Source organism: Chamaea fasciata, unplaced genomic scaffold (genome assembly GCF_029207755.1).
Source record: "Chamaea fasciata isolate MVZ Bird 193981 ecotype frontalis unplaced genomic scaffold, bChaFas1.0.hap1 SCAF_2, whole genome shotgun sequence".
In the NCBI taxonomy this organism is placed as follows: domain Eukaryota; kingdom Metazoa; phylum Chordata; class Aves; order Passeriformes; family Sylviidae; genus Chamaea; species Chamaea fasciata.
In genome coordinates this window covers 30,673,224-30,692,845 of record NW_027094087.1, presented here as the reverse complement: position 1 = coordinate 30,692,845, position 19,622 = coordinate 30,673,224, and the positions used below count along the sequence as shown (strand labels likewise).

At 48.1% G+C, this 19,622-nt stretch overlaps 1 protein-coding gene across 4 annotated transcripts in view; it reads left to right on the top strand.

The window, feature by feature from the left end:
• GAB2 (GRB2 associated binding protein 2) overlaps positions 1–19,622 on the top strand; it is a 93,424-nt gene that overhangs the window by 39,565 nt on the left and 34,237 nt on the right. For all 4 annotated transcript variants that reach the window (XM_066175584.1, XM_066175582.1, XM_066175581.1 and 1 more), the window contains exon 2: positions 13,436–13,736. In XM_066175584.1, the coding sequence (XP_066031681.1) occupies positions 13,436–13,736 (301 nt within the window). The remainder of the gene's footprint in view (positions 1–13,435; positions 13,737–19,622) is intronic.

Genomic DNA, 19,622 nt, shown 5'->3' with positions numbered 1-19,622 from the left:
GCCTGAGGCACATGGGCTTCAAGCTGGGCTTCCAACTGGGTTTTCAAAATGAAGAGAGCTGTGTGATTTGTCAGGGGAAACTGTAAACTGCCTCAGTTGTGTCTGGCTGCAGCCACTTTTAATGGAGACGTTCAAATTTAAGGAGAAAAGGCTAATCCACAGAAGCCACACAAAGCATTCCTGTTGATCTAGTAGATCCTTGGCTGTTGTGAGGTGTTTTTCAGCACCTCAGCTGATTTACTTCCCTTTGGCTTCCTTGATTTTGAAGAAGTCATTAAATACGGCAATCTGTCACCATGATCCCAGGTTATTTTTGTGCCCTGTTCAGCCAGATGTGTGGCCGTTCTTCAGGTCAGAGTCAGCATATTTAATATTCTCACTGTTCTGTTGGTCAGATGGGAAACAGGAACGACCAGAAACCCCGTGGCATTCCAAATATACAATTGCAAGGGCTTCTGTAGGCTCTAATTTTTAGAAGACAGTAGTGATCTGAACATTCATTAGGAGTAGGTTGTCTTTGAATGGGCCAACTTCTCATCCATTTGATCTTCTCATCCATGTTGACTAAACCGTACTACTGTTTATCAAGTGACCTATTATGCATTTGAGTTCCCAGAGCCAAATAGAGTATTTGTACTCAGGAATATCTTCCCTGGGCTTTGTTTGGTGGCAGAAGGCAAAGTCTGGGACAGACATGTGGTTAATCAAGTGCCTCAGCGCTGTGTTGACTGCTGTTCCTGATGGCCATGATAGACTCTGCCAATGCCCAGTCATCTGCTCTCACATCACCCATTAAACCCTGGTTGTCTGCCTTTTGGGGAAGGTCTTTCCTCCTGCAAGGAAGTCAAGGGCTTTCCTTGCTCCCTTCCAGATTCTTTGTGGATGGTCTCTGGAGACTGAATCTCCTAAAGCCTTCTGCTGCAACCAAAACTCTCAATGGCCATCTTCCCTTGATTTTTGTAAGGGTTCCCATCATTGAAGGGCCATGGAGAGGTTTGAAAATCTGGTATTTGAGCAAAAGATGAGCAGAACAATATGAAAAGCACATGGATGTCCAGGAAGCAGTGGTCTTCTCACCTTTCCACAAAAGCGTGGAAAAAGAAGACAGCAGCTTTCGATATGGGGAGAAACAGATTAGGTTAATTCTGATTAAGGGAGTTACTTCTGATCCAGAAGGCAGAAGAAATGTTCAGAAGGGACTCCTTAGGCAGCAATAGGTGGATGCCCAGCATCAATCCTGGACCAAATGGTGGAGCCCACAGGTCTGCTGATGTCAGGTGAGCTGTCAGGTAATGAGGGCATAGTCCATACAGCCCCAAGCACCTGGCAAGTGAATTAAAACCTGGCAGATCCCAGGATGATGTCACCCACAAATGGGGCTCTTCTTCATGCCGTTTTTCAGGGATTAATACTAAGTCTCAGCATTTCCCTAAGTGAAGCAGATCTAATGGCTCCTGTGGGGAGAAGCTGCCAGTGGCACAAAGGGTAATGAAACGGTAAATGTTGAAGACAAATTCATCAGACAGGGCAGTCTGGATCACTTGGCAAGCAGAGCACATTCGAAAAAAAATATGTTAGAAGACAGTCCAATGCAAAATCGAACATCAAAAGAGAAAGAAATAAGATTGTTCCTACAGAAAGGGACAGCGAATCACCAAATGCAGGGTTCTCTGTGTTTGGTGGAAAGAAACTGCATGAGGAGCTCCTGATGTGAGTTGAGGCTGTGGCAGAAACAGCTACAGTGACCTTTGATTTCTAAATGAATTGGTAGGAGATGCATTTATTTTTTCCTTATGTGCAATAACACCAAAATGTGTTAGAGTAGCTGGCTGCTAATGTTGATGCCGAAGAGCAAGAAAGGAAATGTGGCAGTATTGCAGAAATGGTGTTTAGCACAGAAATTCTTAGACTGGCTGGTTAGCTTCCTGGAAGAGATGAGGGGTTGGAATAGCCAGGTGATTGTGATATTTTCTCTGTGTGAACATGCTAGGGAAGCTCCAGTCTAGTGGAAAAGGGCATCTTGAGAGCCCTTTACAAGATGTCAAACCCACAAAGTGGCAGATTGGAAGCAACCCCCTGCTTGTTTCTTTTCTTTCTGGAGGTGGTGGCTAAATATGAGGACAAATGAACGGGTAAGGGGGTCCATATGGGCATAAATGTGCATTTAATTAAAAGCCTGTGATATAAAAGAGATCAGTTTACAATCAGAATAATTCAGGTTGGAAGGGACCTTAGGAGTCCTGAACTGCCTGAATCAGTGATTCTCACAGGTGTGGGGTTACTTGGAGAGAATTTCCTTTTGTAGGCACAGGGTTGTGAAACCGGAAGTGTTGTAAGGACTCGACACATACCCCAACCAGGTGTTGTCACTGACAGATGTTTTGGCTGTTGGGCACATCTGGAGATGTGCAGGCTTCACTGTAGCAGGCTTGAAACCAGCAATCTGCGTATTTTAGCTGGCCACCCTCAACCAGCTGTGCAACAGGTAAGATCTGGACCCTTGCATGGTGCTTACTTAGGCTTGTCCCTATGCGTACCCTGAATTATCCCCCAATAACGTTATCCCTCCTGGCTGTTAGCCCGCCTGCCCGAGCACGGTGCCTGTCAGCAGAGCAGTGGGCAGGGCTGTGAGCTGGCAGGGCTGAGGGAGAGCCTCGGGGAGTGTCTCTGTGTGCATGTGCTTTCTGTGAGTGTCTCCTGGAAACCAGTAAACCCCCCATCAGGTTTCAGAGGGGCTTGACAGAAGGATGAGATAATTAAATCTCCATGAGTTTCATCCAAAAGGGTGAGCTGGAAGAGGAGAGAAATCATTTTTAACTAAGGAAAGGCTTTCACATGAGCTTACATGTTATGAAGCACCAGGGAATCCACTCATTCAAGTGCCCTTTCAAGCTGCAGGAATGAACCTGAGGCCCTAAAATCAACTAAACCATGAGAATCCAGCTGACGGGTGAGTGCAATTGGTGCTGATCTCCACAGAGCTGTCTTTCTCATAGCAGCTTTTGACTCCATTTCTCATTTTTGCCCACATTTAATGTGTTTGGCTTCACAGCCTCCTGCCTCTGTGTCTTGCCAAAAGGGAAACACCCACATTTCCCAGAGCAAAGCAAGGGCACCATGTGAAGCCACGAAGGTTGGGCTCTGCTGTGGGGGATGGTGTGAACAGTGCTGCCTCCCTTGCCCCTTCCAAGCCTGGCACATTTGAACATCCATAGAGAGTCACTCCCAAGTCCTTTTAATGTGGAATGTTGCACAGTGGTCAGTAGGCCAGCATCTAGGCTGGCAAGACTCCCTCCTCTTCCTCCTCATAGTATTTTCCCTGTTGTTAACAGTTTTCATTGCAAACATCCATCATCACACACGGTGGCACTCAGTGACCTTGGGGGCATTTTGTTTCTGTGACCTTGTTCAGTCTCCAGTTGGGGCCAGCTAAACTCCAATCCTCTTGAGCATCCTTCAGCAAGGTCATTACTATGTTGCCCAAAGGGAAGTCTCCTTTTGTGTGCCCCAGGCCTGGCTCCTGTTACTTTCCTGTTATATCCTGTCATTCTTGTATTAGGCAAGAGTGAGTAGGTCATCTCCATCACCTTCTTCCTGCCGCTGATGGTTTCCTCAGCATCTCTCCTATGCTGACCCTTTTCCAGACCTGTCTCACTAGTTCCTCGCAGAGAAGCCATTACAGTCCTTTGATCTTCCTTGTTGCCCCCTTTGTACCAGTAACTGTGATGTTGGCTCAGCTGCCATGAGGAGGGTTGCAAAGGGTTGTCTAGCAGACTGTGAGTTCAACATGAGCCAAATGAGGCTAATTTCTCCCATTGCAGGGGTTAGCTGAGCTGGAAGTGGTTGCAGACGATGAGACAGCTCATTAAAGTGGCTGAAAATTAACAAGCCTCAGAGCTTTTCCAAAATTAGAAATCGTCCCTGGAAAGTCAAGCCTATCCCAAATATCCTGCTACAAGTCAGACTCCTTTAGATGACACGAAAAACATCCTCACAGTTTACTATCAGCTTTACCTCCATGATATCTCCAGCTCATCCTATCACACCAAATTGGGTGGTGGTTTTTTCTGTGCATAGAGCCTGCTGAGCTCAGAAGAGTCTCAGTATCACCTTGTAAGGCACTTTTTCTGCAGCCTTTAAGCAAAGGAAATGGCATGCCAAGGGAAGGGGAAAGCATCCTGACACACCTCTCATTCCTGATATCCAGTTCTAAGTCCATCTGTATTTCCATCCACCTTCACCTGAGAGATTGAGGGCAGAGAATTTTAATTACAGGATTCACTGCTAGAGCTGACATGAGTGGATATCTCCACCTGATCAAAACTAAATCTCAGATTGGCTTTTTCAGATTCTTTTTTTTTTGTTCAAAAGGACTGCTTTAATCCAGGCTTGCTTTGAAACACAAGCAGTCTTTAGAGCTTGGAAAGTGTTCACTGATTGGGAATAGACCCTGGCTCCCTCTGGGTCTCATGGATGCTCATGGATGTGGGAATAAAGAAACCCCAAAATGCGATATTCTGCCTGGAAATTTTCTCTCAGCCAAGCCCAAGCCTGATGAAAGTAAACCTTGTCCTCTCTTGAGCATCTTCTTGGGTGTCAGAGAGGACTGGCAAGAGGTGACACAGGGTGGGAGAGAGCCACAACCTCCAGTAGAAGGCAGAGGGGGCATGTGCAGTGCTGTTGTGTCTCATGACCCCCATCACTGGGCACTCATGGGGTAACTTACCTGTGCAATGAGCTTTTTGTGAGCAGAGACTGGGGTACATTTGCCAAAGAAGCCTGGGGCAGGAGCCGTGGCTTCTGCCAGCACAGAATGGGTGCTTTTGGAGCAGATCCCTGTTCATAGAATCATTGAATGGTTTGGGTTGGAAGGGACCTTAGAGACCATCTAGTTCCAACCCCTCTGCCGCAGGCAGGGACGTCTTCACTAGACCAGGTTGCTCTAAACCTCATCCAAACTGACCTGGAACACTTCCAGGGATGGGACATGCACAGCTTCTCTGAGCAATTAGGGTAGGAATTCAAGGTAGCCCCAAGCTAGGGCTGAGGGAAGGGAAATTGCTGACAGTGCTGTGGAATTTATTTTGCTCTTGCAGAGGCCAGAAAGCTAGAAAAACTCAGTTATCAAAATGCTTTGCCTCAAGTCATTTATTCATACTGCGTTCCCATGTCCAGCCCTGCTTGTATAACGGCCGGGAAAGCTCTTATCAGAGACTGATACCAGAGTCTCAGGAGGGAAGAAAAATCTCTGAGTAGTTTGCTTTTGCTTCCAAAAACCCAAAGTTGAAAAAGCAAACTAAACTCTGCTCTTTCTCTTGGTGTGCTCACATGGCACGGGCTGACTTGCTCTGGTGGGTTGGTCAGCTCTTGAGCGTGGGGTTGAGTGCAGCCAGTGGTGGCAGCTGGGTTTTGCAAATAGAGAGCAGCAGCCTTGATGTGCATCATGTAAAATATGTATGGCTGTAGTATCATAATATGTATGACAAGCCAACTATCACATCCTGTGTGATCCTGTGCTGCTGGGACATCCTGTTTGGTTGTTGCAGCCCCGTGTCCTGTCAGCCTTCGAAGAGGCCACAAAGTACAAGCCTGGGTATGCTGTAGATCTCCAGGGAGCCACTGGCTCTGTGTATCCCACACCCTCCCACCTGCCTGCACCTTCTCTGGGTACTGCTCCAGTGCCCCACAAAGGATGTGCTACAGCAGGGCGGTGGGAGAGATTTCAGCTAAGAATAACAGAGTGGAATAGAGAACAGGGCTGAATAGCAGGAAATAATTCCAGATAACAAAATCCATGCACAGTGGCAGGAATGCACTGGAGGCTCTGCACATGGACCATTTACAGCCAGGCTCAAGGCACAAGCTGAGCTCCAGGTTCTTTCTATGAGCCCCTTCTTTTTCTAGCACCTTTCCCACTTGCAAAGGCACTGTCCAGCTTTCAGCAGAAGGAATTACCCAGAAAAGGTTGCTGTGGTCAATGAGAGTTGAAAAATGCCAGTGCTGCCCATTCCCATGCTGAATGCTGTGGGTGGATGCACGATGGATGACTGCTCTGATCCCACAGAAGGACTCAGAGTCTGAGTGATCTCATCAGGTCTTCATATGACAAGTTCAACACTTCATCAGGAGTGGACCTGGGTATTGAAGAGTAATTTAGATGTGGAGATAATTGAGGTCAGAAGAGATCTTTGGAGGTCTCTTAACCAACTCCCACTCAAGACAGGTCTAGCTTGAAGTTAGCGCCAAGTCTGGAGGTAAATCTCGTTACTCCTGGTCTTGTCCAGGCAGGTTCTGAATATCTCCAAAGATGGACATCACCCAGTCTGGGGTTTTTGTTCTTCTGCCCCTCATTGTAAAGCCTTTTCCTTACACCTAATGAGACTTTCATTGTGTCTCATGCTATCCCCATGCTTCTCCCAGTAGATTTGGGTCCATCCTTTCTACACCCTCCACACAGGAGCACTCCTGGACCTCCCTTCCTGTGTCCTTTGTTCTCAGACAGTCACAGCTTGTCTGGTGGTGTAAGTGCAGCCTCACTATTTGGTATTTTGTTTTTCCATCCCATCCTTAATCAGGTGCTCCAACATCCCATCAGAAATGCTGTCAGTGCCCTCACATCCCAGAGAGAAATCTTTATTTTCCTAAGACTGACCATGCAGCACAAAGCCACTGAAATCCTTCCAAGCAGAGAATTCCCGTAAAATAAATACGAAGGGAAATGTTTTCTGCATTGTGTCACTGCTGTGTTGCTCGTCCCATTCACAGAGGGTGGAGGTGGGGAGCAGGTCCTCCAGCTCACACCAGTGTACCTGTAGCTCCGAGCCATCCCACACCCTTCCTTCCCTGGCTGCAAACATCTCTGATGGCAGGAGCTGTTTTATGAAGCTTATGGTTTTTTTAGAGGATCTTAAAAATAAATAGGCTTTAGCCTGTGTTTGTGCCTCACCTCCTTGAAACCCCCTCTCACCCAGCTGTGAGTGATGCGCGGTGCAGGACGTTTCCTGCTGGCTCTGCTGCCCTTGGGTGGATGTCACATGGAGTGATTCCGCATGTGCTCTGAAGCCTAATTACACCTCCAGGAGTGGGAAAAAAGAATCCCGGGAGGGAAGGTCAGTTTGACAGCCTGAGATATGCACTGGGTTGGGTTTGTTTTTTTTTTTTTTTTTGCATCACCTTCCCTCTATTCCTCGGCAAGGAAGAGCCTCTTTGTACCCCAGCAAGGTTCCCTGTGCCCTGCAGGGTGTTGCAGCTGCAGCGTGGTGTTATTAGTGCTGCCAATCACGGCTCCCCCAAAGCGGTGCTGATAATGAACCCACCGTGAACTCAGCCGTGACTGGAGCCGGATTAGCAGGGAGCAGCCTCCACTCCTTTGAAGGGTGCAGGGAGCGGGGTTGGGACCTGCCTGTTCCCAGAATCATGTGGAAAGGTGCTTTGAGCAGGCGGTGGGAAAGAAGAAGCACAGGGGGATCTGGAAGGGCAAGAGTGGGGCTCAGGGAGCTCCTGTTTGCTCTGGGAACTGGGGTCACTGGGACTGTGTGAGGACAATCAGCCAGCACAAACATTACCTGTCCAGACAGAGGGGGCTTTCTTGCTGCTTACCAATCTACTTCCAAGCCACATTTCCTTTGAGTTAGCACTAACACAGAGAGGGGAGAGGTGTTCTTGCATGAATAATAAAACCAGCATCCTCCTGTCCATCAGACGAGATAAAAAGCCCCCAGGGACACAGAGGAAGACAACATTATTATACAGGTCACCAGTAGGTTATTCTACAGTCCTCCTGTATGGGGTTTGACTCGCTGATGCTGGTAGCACCAGCCACAATAGGGGACCGTGTTCCTGCTGCAGGGCTGTGGGAAGGGGTGGGCAGGGCAGGATCCGCCCCAGTGCTGGGTTACACTGTCCAACAGCTGTAATTTTTGCAGGTGCAAAAACAGTAGCAGTACTGAATAAGGACCCAAGCCACCTGAAACATGCTCTCAGCATACCCCCATCATCTCTGTCTCCCTTTCCCAGGGGTGATCTTGCCAGGATGGCTAAAGTGGTGGCAGCCTGGAGGGGGCATCAAGGTGGTACCATGACTGGGAAGAACAGACAGGCTTTTCCAGGTGTTGTGGTCTTTCTCACGTGCTCCTGGAAGGTGAACTCCTCTCTGCCACACCAGATGTGCCAGGTGCCAAAGGGAGAATATGCTCGATGGGGTGCAAGACTAATCTGCATTGTAGAGTGAAAACTGTGTGGCTGGGACAGACTCATGGCTTTCTGTGGATATGGTGGCACCCCCATTGGCAGCTGGTGGCTGCAGGGGCAATGACAGGAGCCGTCCTGCACCCAGGGCCTCTCTGGTTCTCGGCAAATCTGAGACACAAGCACCTGCTTGCCCTGCTGTGGGGTTTCCGGTTTGAATCACTTGATCCCCAGCTTCATCTTAGTGTGAGAAATTTGCCTGATGTCATGGCTAGGTCACTCATCCTCCTGCCAGCTTGGATTAGATCCTGTGATTTGTGTCAGGTCAGATTTTAGAAGGTTTATTTCACACTGCTGGTGTGCAGTGCTGGTGGGCATGAAGTTGGTGTGAGGGGGAAAAGGAACAGGACAGAGAGATTTCCTGGGAAATATACAGGTTCTCTTCTCTTCTCTTCTCTTCTCTTCTCTTCTCTTCTCTTCTCTTCTCTTCTCTTCTCTTCTCTTCTCTTCTCTTCTCTTCTCTTCTCTTCTCTTCTCTTCTCTTCTCTTCTCTTCTCTTCTCTTCTCTTCTCTTCTCTTCTCTTCTCTTCTCTTCTCTTCTCTTCTCCCTGTATGTGCTATAAGGGTGTGGTGGTAAAAATACTAGTATTTCAGATTTGAGAGATGTGGCTCAGAAGTTGATCCAATTTGAAAGAACATCCCTTTCTACCGAAAGCCAACAGTCTCTGACTGTTTCAAACTTCTCACTTTGGAGCTAACATAATACTGGGTGGGCTACTCATACAAGCTCCACCAAGAGCCATCTCTCCATGTTGTCACTGTTTGATTCCTTCTCACAATTGTAGTACTTGGCAAGTTCCCCAGGGATGGATACCTGGCTTTACTAACATTTAAATTATTATTTTCCTCACCTCTTTTCTTTTTCTCTGATCTCTGGATCCCTGTATTCACTGTGCAGATAACAGAGGAGCAGAGAGGAAGATGCTGTCTGAATGTCCCTTACTATAACCATGGTTAATAAAGCCTCTCTCTGGGCTATTAGTCAAAGCATTTGGATTATTAAGCACTTGGAGGCCTCAGATTCTCTGAGCTCTCTGCCCTGATGCCACCAGCTTTGCCACAGCATTGCACTGTCAGGACTGCCACAGGGGACATGAGGGACCTCACTCCTGGAGAGGTGGGGTGGTATCTCAGTTGCTCAAGAGCAGCCACGTTTGGTTTGGCTCTTCTGGTTACTCACCCAGCAGATGGAACAGGAAGGGTCCCAACCACTGCCTGAGCCCACCAAACATCTTTGCTAACTGCACTCAGCCAGTGCACCCAGCAGCACTGCCTCCCCTCTGCCAACCCAGCTCTCCATAAAACAGCCAGCTCCAGGTAGCATCCAGCTGGAAAGAGCTCCATTTTTTAAACTTTAACTTTGCCATGGCACTACTGAGGTGGAAAAAAATTGAGCAGCAACCGGGCGGTTCTCAGTGCCCAGGAAGGATTCACACCACCATAGGACCATGATGGGCACTTTTTTTAACAAACAGGTCTTTAAAGAAGTCCTTGCCAAGTGTCAAAGTATTTCTCAGTGATATTAAGGGCCTTTGGCAGCCGTAATTTAACCGTGAAGGAACCTGATGCCGGCGAAGGACCGCACAGCTGGAAATTGGTGCTGCAAAGCACCATTTTATGGCTGTTAAGCTGTTGGCCTCTCAACGTTGTAAAGCTGTTAAACAAACACAGCCCTTGGCTCACAACACGTGTCGGGGAGGCACAGTGTTTTCACCGGAGCAGACTGATGGCAACAGGGGCTTCAAAAGAGCTGTAAAGAGGTAGAAATAAGCAGAGGAGGAAAATTCAGGTGAAGGATGACATGCCTGTTTGCCATCACAGCCTCATGCTGAGAGAAGGTGGTCTTGGAAAGAGTGTGTAAGCTCACATGGAGTTGCATCCTCCCCTGGTTTGGCATCAGATAAGATTGCCACACGCATATGGATCTCATACATCTTACCACTGTCATAGCTGCTGGTCCGTAGACCCTTAAATCACTCTCTTGCAGGAAGGTGATATCCTAGGGAAGCCTAAATGTAGAAGATTTGGATTGTATTGGTAGCTTTGTACAGGGAAATAGGTGTCCCAGGAGGATGAGCCACATGCTGCAAACCACACATCCTTTGCTGCATATGGTGACCTGTTGAAGCAAGCTGCATTAGTGTCAAAAGATGCCCCAAGAGCAGCCACAGCCTGGAAAACTCAAGCTAAGCCCTGGTCCCAATAAAGGCATAGCAAATCCACAGGGAAGAAATGAAATACTCCTGCTGAGCCCAGCACTCAAAAATTTGGAGAAAATGTCCACAAAAATAAGGAGGTTCCTGTCTCTTTCTTTACTGTTTACTTCCATTCTCTTCTAGCAATCATTGTTTATTCCTTTGGCTTGGAAGCTGATCTTAGGAGGCAGGAGCAGCTGGTCCTGCTGCGGGGAAGAGTGATGGGAGATGCCTCCAGCTGTGCTGCCTGCAGCCACCTGTCCAGGATAGGCACTCCTTAGATTGCTGTCATGAGCTCTTTTTCTGGGTCAGAAGCTGTATTAGAAGAGCACCACTGACCCTTTATCATCAGGAGGGCACCACACAGAGATGGACAGGATGGTCTTCCCAGGCTTGTGGGACTCCTTCCCTGTCCAGTGGTCCCACCCTCCAATGATGCTCCACCTCCTGAAGTTTTCCAAGAGATGTTGTGCCTGCAAGACCCATTCTTTTGCAACCAGCCTATGTTAAAACTTAACAAAAAACAACCAGACTGTGTGTGGTACACTGTTTTCTCTGCCTGTGTGGTACCTTTCATTGCTACCAGACAGACCAAAGAGAACTGGAGGAGTTGTGGTTCTCACACTGCTGATAAAAAGAGGGGTCATGGTAGCATCGTTCATCTTGCTTGCAGCATTTCCTCCTGTTTTTTCCGTGAAAACTCTAAATTCTGGAGTATTGTTTCTGCACTTTGTGGGTTTTGTAATGCAATGTCTCAGCCATGAGGGGTGGCTGCAAGACTGGACTCTAGATGGTTGGAAAGCAACAAGCTAAGCAGCAAGAACTGGTGCTGGATGTCTGCATTCAGGTGCTGGTTCATGTGGTTGCATAACTCCATCTTCTTGCAGTCCCCTCACTGATGCCTGCCCATGTCTTAGTCCTGCCAGGTGGCTGCAAAGAAATGACTCAGTGTTAAGGGGAAGAAGCTAATGGGACATTTACCACTTAGAACTAGGAAAAAAATGTTTGTGGGTTTCTTTCCCAGTGATTTGGGTAATCCATTTTGAGGAGATGGACTAGCAAATTATTGCTGCTGCCTGGTGAAATTGGTTTTTTCCCTCCCTGATGGACACAGCTCCACTCTGTCTATTTTGTCACTCAAAAGCAGCCATTTTGATGAGAAGTGGGTGAGATTAAGCCAAAATCTGCTAGCCTTGCACGTCCTCTTGCTAAGCAATTTGCTGCTTCGCTGCCTTTGGAAGATTGCACTGAAGTTGCTTTCCTGGCACCAGGAGTCGTTTTGAGAATTAGTGCAAAACTAATTTGATTACAAATCTCAAAGACATCAACAAAAGCTATTTTTAAGCTTTTGAGAAGTATGGTCTGAATCAGATTGTTCAGGGAAAACACCACTGGAGTTTCTTACTATTATTTCAACCACAAAATTCTCCAAAATTGTGGGATCTTGGTGCAGTTGGATGGCTGAGGTCTAGCATGTGCCCATCACCAATATATAAAACTTGTGGTCAGCACCTGGGGAGCATCATGAGGGACCCTGCACACTGCTTGCCTTGGTGCCTCTCTTGGGTTACTAAAGGTGTTTGTTCTTCCTTCTTAGAAATATTGTGTGCTTCCTCATAACCAAACTTCTTGTAATCATCAGAACTCCAAAGCTGGTTATGTATAAAAATATAAATAAGGTAAATCTCATTAAAAAAAGCACCACTGTCCAGAGCCAGGGCAGGATGGTGGGGGTCACATCCCTGCCCTTGACATCCTCTGGTGCAAACTGAGATCTATGTCAGGTAATGCAGGAGCACTGGTCAGATTCACATCATGCTTATGCACGTGCACCTCTCAAACCCTCACTGCTTTCAAAGACAGCCTAAACAAGCTGTTTTAAGGACTGTGCTTAGATGTATCCTTCCCTTCACTAGGCCATGGGAGATGAGGCCTCGGCAAGGGAGCATAGCTCTGCAAAGGAGGGCACCTCGAGGTGGTCCCTCAACCCTGTTCATCCCACACGCAGCTGCCATGATCCTTACTCAGAGTACACCCCAAAGAAACACTGCTCACCTCATGTGATGGGGGGTTACACCTGTACAATTTGCCCTGTAATTTCAGTTTTAGCCTTTAACACGTTATCCTTTTGGCTATTCCCTCTCCTGTGGGCTCCCAGCTGTGTTTGGTGTGGGGAAGGCAGCAGGGCTGCAGCTCTCAGAGCCGGGGCTGATGGCTGACATTTGTTTTGCTGGCTTGCTTCAAACTCCACAGCCCCTTGAGTCCATTCCGCAGGTAGTTTGGCCAGGAGCCGCTGTCAGCAGTGCTTGGAAGAATCAATGATAACCTTTTCCTTTGCTGAGGAGTTACCTACATGCCAGGGAGCAGAGGATGCTGAAAAACAAATGAAGCTGGGATTCTCCGTGGGTCTCCCTGCAATTATTCCTGATATTTAAAAAAAATAAACCAGTTCTCCTTCGGTTTTATTAGTCTTTCTATCCTGGCATTTAAACAGAGATTGGCATGGTCAGTATCTGCAGACATATCCTATGATGCTCTCAGGGGTTTCTCTGAAGTTTAGGACACCCAGGGTGCTGCACCTGAAGTGCCTCAGTTCCTCCGAGCTGCTGGAAGGCATTTGGGTGTTGCAACACGCAGTAATGCCACTGCACAGATTATCCCACATCATGGAGGGAAGGGCATTTGGGTCCTGGGAGCATGTCTGGGCTGTAGGGTAGGAGCAAGGTTCCTCTGAGCCTCAGAACTGGCACCTTTTGGGGTCATCTTATGCTGTGATGCTATTTCAGTATTTAATTCTCCTGGATTTTAGTGTCAAACTGAAGAACTGAGCTGGGTCTATGCACCTCTTGCAGGTATGCCTAAACAGCAGCATCCCAGAGCACCCCATGGTGGAGAAGTGTCGTGTCCCTCTGTGTCACCCTGTGCCTAGCAGCAGTTTTTCACTCTCACAGATTCAGCCATGGGGTTCATGCTTGTTCTTGTCTTGGTTTCAGGCATGGAAGAAACGCTGGTTCGTCCTGCGCAGCGGTCGGATGAGTGGTGACCCTGATGTCCTGGAGTATTACAAAAATGACCACTCTAAGAAACCCTTGCGTGTCATCAACCTCAATTTCTGTGAGCAAGTGGATGCGGGCCTCACCTTCAACAGGAAGGAGCTGCAAGATAGCTACATCTTCGACATCAAGACGAGTGACAGGACCTTCTACCTGGTGGCTGAGACTGAGGACGACATGAACAAATGGGTTCGCAGCATCTGCCAGATCTGTGGCTTCAACCAGTCCGAGGAGAACACAGGTACCATGACAGACAGGTCCATGGCTGAGAGCACCTTCTCTCCTGCCCTCCCAATGGGCGCAGATCCTCTTTCAGATCAGACCTGTAGGAGGGGGATGCAACCTGCCACAAGACTGGGGGGCGTGGAGTGGGAAATGGATGGACATGTAGGAAACTTTCATGAAGCTTTCCTGCCTTTGACATCTAAAGAGCTGTCTTGGCTACTGTCAGAGCAAATCATTTTTACCCTCCATAAATGTAGACCTTTCAGTCTCCTGCAAGAAGTTGGTGGTGTTTGGGGACTTTTTTAGCTGCAGCCTTTTTCCCTATCCATCACTAAAATCCCTTTGAGAGTGGTGGGAACCAGCAGTGAAAATCCCCCTTGCTCAGAGGTTTCAGTCCCTTGATGGAATAGGGGGAGAAGCTTTACTGGAACGATTTTCCTCTCCACTGCAGTTGTCCCCACTGCTGACAGGCTCTCATGTGGAGGACAGACGTAGTCCCTACACCTGCATCCCAGTCTCTTCCTGGGACCCTCAGGGAAAGCGTTGGGCAGGGGGAAGGAAAACTCCAGGTAGTTTATGTGCAGTGAGGGGACCTATGGGCTGAGTTGTGCTACACCATCCAAACTCAGTTGCACTTAATGCAAGCCTCTGCATTAAGCACTGGTGAGCTGCCTCTGCTTTACCAGCACCGTGAGGGCACACATAAATCCCGAGTGACATGGGATGTGGGAGTGAGCCTGGGGTGCAGATCTGCAGTCACCTGCCTGTCCATTATACATGGTAGCACCTCTCGGGATCTTTGCTTCACCTCTGTGGTCCAGTCTCATCCAAGGGGCTGTAGGCCTGTGCTCTCTCTACATGAAATTTCCTATGATAACGTCCAGCTTGAATCTGTTTTGGTCCCTTGTGGAGCAGCTGCCATCCGCAGGAGTTGAAACCCTGCCAAGAGCTTGTCAGGCAGGACAGCAAACAAAGCGTCGCAGCAGCGCGGATGCGATCTTCGCTGACTGACGCATGAAACAGGATGTCACCTTGGCAATGGGTGCACAAGTGGCAGAAAGGATCCTTGATAACGTCGCCAGCCAGGTCTTTCAGGGAAAGGTCAGGCTAAATAAATTACATACCGTTCCGATGTCAGCAGCGCAGCCCTCGAGGTTCAGCAAAATTGTTCAGGCCCCTTTTTTAAGAGCTGTTTCGTTGCAGGATTTTCCATTTTGCATGCGTTCAGCTGGGGAAACTGTTTTTCTTCTCATTTAGTAAAATGAGCTTTCAGCCCAGCGGCAGCAGGATCGATACGGGACTTCAGTGAAATATAAATCTGGGCAGCAAAAGGAAAAACAATCTCCCACTTGCAAGTACATCTGTCCCAAAGGGCACACAGGGATCATCAGGCTGCAGAGATCCAAGCACTATTCCCTGCAGGATCATGAAGTGACATCAGCAAAAGAGGAACAAAAATCCCTATTTGTAACAGAATCACAGCTCGTTAATGCTGTAGGGAAAGTACCCTCTTGAAACAGTACCCAGCTGCCAAAGTGTGATTTTCTGAGTAAGCCAAGAAAAAGCCTGCAACGGCAAATGCAGCAGATGTGTCCAGATGCTGCAGCAGAGACGGAGCATGAATTATTCAGGGCTGGCGCTTCACTTCGGTCCTTGCCGAAGCAGTGACCCCATGCTCACCTTTCCTTCACCATCCCTGCTAAGTAATGGCAAAAAGATCATCCATTTCCCAAGGTGGGTAATGTTCATTTGAAGAACCCATGGCCTGAAGCTGGGTGGAGAAGTTGAGGGATCATTGGAGCATGATGGGTGTTGGGAATCTTGTCCATCTTGGCATATATAAGCTCATCACGCATCCTTTGTGAGGTGTTGTCTGGACTGTAATGAAGCAGTCATAGCAATGTTTGTAACTGTGCTGTGCTCCCTCTTCATCACCTCCTTGAAGTCAACGGTGAATGGATGGGAGAGGGTCAAGAGTTTGTGCGAGATTAAGACAGTTACTGGGTAGAAACAAAGCTTGGGACTCTTGGCGTTTTGTTCTTGGACCTTCCTCCCCTCACCCTTGAGCTTCTCTGTGCCTTGTTGTGGCCTCTGCTTTGGAGAAGGAACAAGTTGGTAATTGGATGAAAACCAAAAAGGTGGAGGAAAAGGTAACCATCATGGGCAGGAATAGCTCCATGCTAATTGTAGCAATTAATTAACTAAACCTCCTCCCAGCAGACAGGCAGCATGGTGGAACAAGATCAGAAACTGCCAGGGAAGCTACTGTGCACATTTTTCAGGTTGTACTTGTTCCTGGGTGTGTAACTTCTTTTTACTGACCCAAAAGCTTTGCTGGGTCTGGCCCCAGTCAGGCTGTTCCCAGCTGGGCTGTACTCACATCCCGGCTAGGGGAACACTCCATCACTGGCAAACACATTTACTGCAGTTGCCATCATTTGCTGAATTACTGCCTCCTCGAAGGGACACCCCACATCAGCTAAGCCCCAGACAACGGTCACTAGTTTGCTTATAACCCAGTGGTGATGGAGGACAAACTCATTAGCTTTTGGGGCACCTTGGGGAAAAGCCTGTTCCACCAGCTCCCCATGATGGTAGGGAAAAGGCAGGGTAAAAAGGCTTCATAGCATGGTGTAGTAAGCAAATCGGCAACCTGGAAGCAGTGATACAAACTGCTGGCTGCAAACCCTCTCAGTGTGAGACTGTGCTTAGGTGCTGCCCATGCTCCCAAAAGGCAAAACAATTAGAAGGCAAACAGATTTACATTCTTTGATGCTTCTTTCCATTTGCAGCTCAATGGGAGAGTGTAAATTTTCTGTCACTTGGTTTTCACATTAGTCCTTCATGTCCTGTCTAGACAGGGGGACTCTCAGGATTAAGAAGGAGGCTGGACTTTAGGGCAGTTTAATGTCATGCTATGGCTCACTGCTGGTTTGCTGATCTCCAGCTGCATTTTACATCTGGTTCAGCGGAAGGAAGCGCGTTTCAGCCTCAGGGTCTGAATGTCAGTGAAGCAGAGGGTCCTGCCGGCTGTCCCAAGGAGCAGCTGCTCAGCAGAGTCACCCCAGTGGCTTTGTTCCCTGCCCCGACCTGAAAATAATTGCAGAGCAGCACGATTACATCTGCCAGGAGAAGGGAAATTAAATTGATTCTAAAGTGTTTACCCAGACTGTGGCAAAGCTCTTTGTTTCTGTTAACACCTATTTACTTTGAGATCTAATTATTATTTTTGAACAAGCAGAACCTCACAGGATCCCAGCTCCTCTGCATGTCTGAGGAAGCCGACCGTGATCAAGTAAAGTGGATTTGCTCCTGTCTGAGTGCTGCCTTTACTCTGCAGTTTGCCCTGCTGCCACCTTGAGTGATCCAAATACAACGGGGGGAGACTAGGAGGGGACCCTGGGCCACAGGCTACATGAGAAAGGCCAGTGCGTGGGTATTTCAAACCATCTGCATTTTCCCTGCCCTAGTGGGCAGGCAGCCAGGGCTCAGCTGTGAACTGGATTTTCTCATATGCTTTGTTTGTTGAAGTTAAAAAAAAAAATACCAAATCCCACTAAACATATCTCATGTGCCATTAACCCTTTCTGAAGCTGATGCTTCAGCCAAAGCCCCTCCTTGTCCCATCCCCAGTATGACAGCCGTGCAGATACAGCAGCCTGTAGTTTAATTTCTCATGAACCAGTGTGTGCCCATGCAGTGAGCATGTCCTTGAAGGGGCCCTGTGCAAGGATTAGTTATTTTGAAGGAGTCAATAACTCTATTAACTTTATGTCAGTTTAGTGTGCCACTTCCAGCACCTCCCTGGAGCTCCTCCTCTACCTCCTCCATGGAAAAGGGGCTCTTTCAGGGGCTTGGATTTGTGGGTGCTGACCAAACATGGATGGGATTTTAAAAACTTATTGATGCACATCATTTATGCCCCTGTGCTGGAGGTTTAACCCAGACATGAAACCAGGGAAGGGAATATTTGTGGGTAAGTAGATGTCCTTGCTCTGAGCTGAAAGCTCCTTCCACTTGGAGAGGGTGAGGAAGGCGTGGGAAAAGGATGGCACTGGGCTCCTGCCCTGATGGGTTGTGTCGGGCAGCAGTAGCCTTTCCCACCCGGTCCAGGCATGTTGTTTTTTGGTTTTTTTTTTTTTTTTTTTTTTTTTTTTTTTTTTTTTTTTTTTTTTTTTTTTTTTTTTTTTTTTTTTTCCCCCCCTTCTGGGACTTAATTTTTTTTATTTATTTCTCTGCTTTTTGTCAGGGGGTTGCTCCAGGGCAGTTCTGAGTTCTGACTAACTCCTCACTCTATCTCCAAGGTTTGGCATTGGTACTTTACAGCATGACAGGGATCAATCCCCAGCAATCCCAGCAATGTCTCGCCGAACATAGGTCAGGGCTGAGCATTAAAGTTTAATGGAAATGTGTCTCTCCTTCCTCCTTCAACTCAGACATGTTCATTCTAGCACTTTAGTGGATCAGCCTCTGGATACCAGTCACTTTCTGCTCACACTAGTGAGAGCTGCACCTCACATGTGTGGGTCTCTTTGGCTTGGTTCTCCCCCAGACCCTCCACCAGTTGCCCCGTTCCAACCCATGAGAGCAGATTTATTGCTCTCACTTGACCTGCTTTGGCTGGGCCACATGAGCCACAGGCTGGTTGCCCCCTCAGCCTGCTGCCTGCAGTCTGTGTTATGACCCCATCTGGTTGCTCTTGCACCCTCCTCACTTCTCTCCCCAAAACACGTTTGTCCTAGCAACAGGCCAGTGACACCTCCAGCCCCATCGATTCCTTGCAGCCAGGTTTGCCTGGGTGTTTGCCCAACATAGGGAGCTCAGGATAGACTGCAGAAGAAAACAACAGAGATACCCCTGAAGACTTGTTGGCAGGAGCTGCCCAAAACTCAGTGAAGAGGCTGTGGGCTGCAAGACTGGAGTAAAACCAGGTTTGAACATTGTATACCACTCACCCCTCCCAAACACTCCCAAGTCACCAATGTTCCCTATCCCTGCGTGCAGGAGCAGTGCACCAGGGAGCATATGCAAGGTGACAGTTCCTGCATTCCTGCCACCACTGCCTCTCTCATGGCTAGGAAGAACCAAAGCAGAGGGGAAATACACAAGACCAGGTACTTCCTTGCTATCATGCCTAGCACATGCCTCCTTCCTTCCCTGCTTGTGCCTTGGAGGAGTTACAAGCCCAGAGCCCAGCCAAAGAGTGTGCAGAGGCTGAGGAATGTGGGATGAGAAATGGGAGCAAGGAGGGATATGTGGGGGTGTCCTTGTGTCCCTGACAGCACCCAGGTCCTGCTGTGCATTGTTTTGGGATCTGCAGGCAGCACTGCCACCTAAGGGCAATGAAGCAGGCAGCCCCTTGTGGAGCCTTGTGCCCTCAAGTGGGCCATGACTTCCAAGAATCACAGAATGCTTTGAGTTGGAGGGGGCCTTAAAGATCATCCAGTTCCAACCCCTCACCATCAACAGGGACACCTTCCACTAGACCAGGTTCCTCAAAGCCCCATCCAACTTGGCACTGAACACTTGTAGGGATGGGGCATCCACAGTTTCTCTGGACAGCCTGTGCCAGTGCCTCACCACTCTCACAGGAAAGAATTTCTTCCTAACACATAATTTAATCCTGTTCCCTATCAGTTTAAACTTATTCCCCCTTGTACCACTTGACTTTTTAAGTTCTGTTGACACAAGTCAATTGGTCTTGACTCCATCTTTAAGCCCTGGTATGAGCTGTACTTGGATATCAGCTTACATGGAGGCCAGTCTGGCAGACAGTACAGCAAACAATGAACAAGTGTACATTTGAGTTGAGCTTGACCCAAGGGATAGACAGGGCATATCTGTTTGGATTCTCTCCAGATATCTCACCTTCCCATGTTTGTTCACCTACCCAAAGATTTAA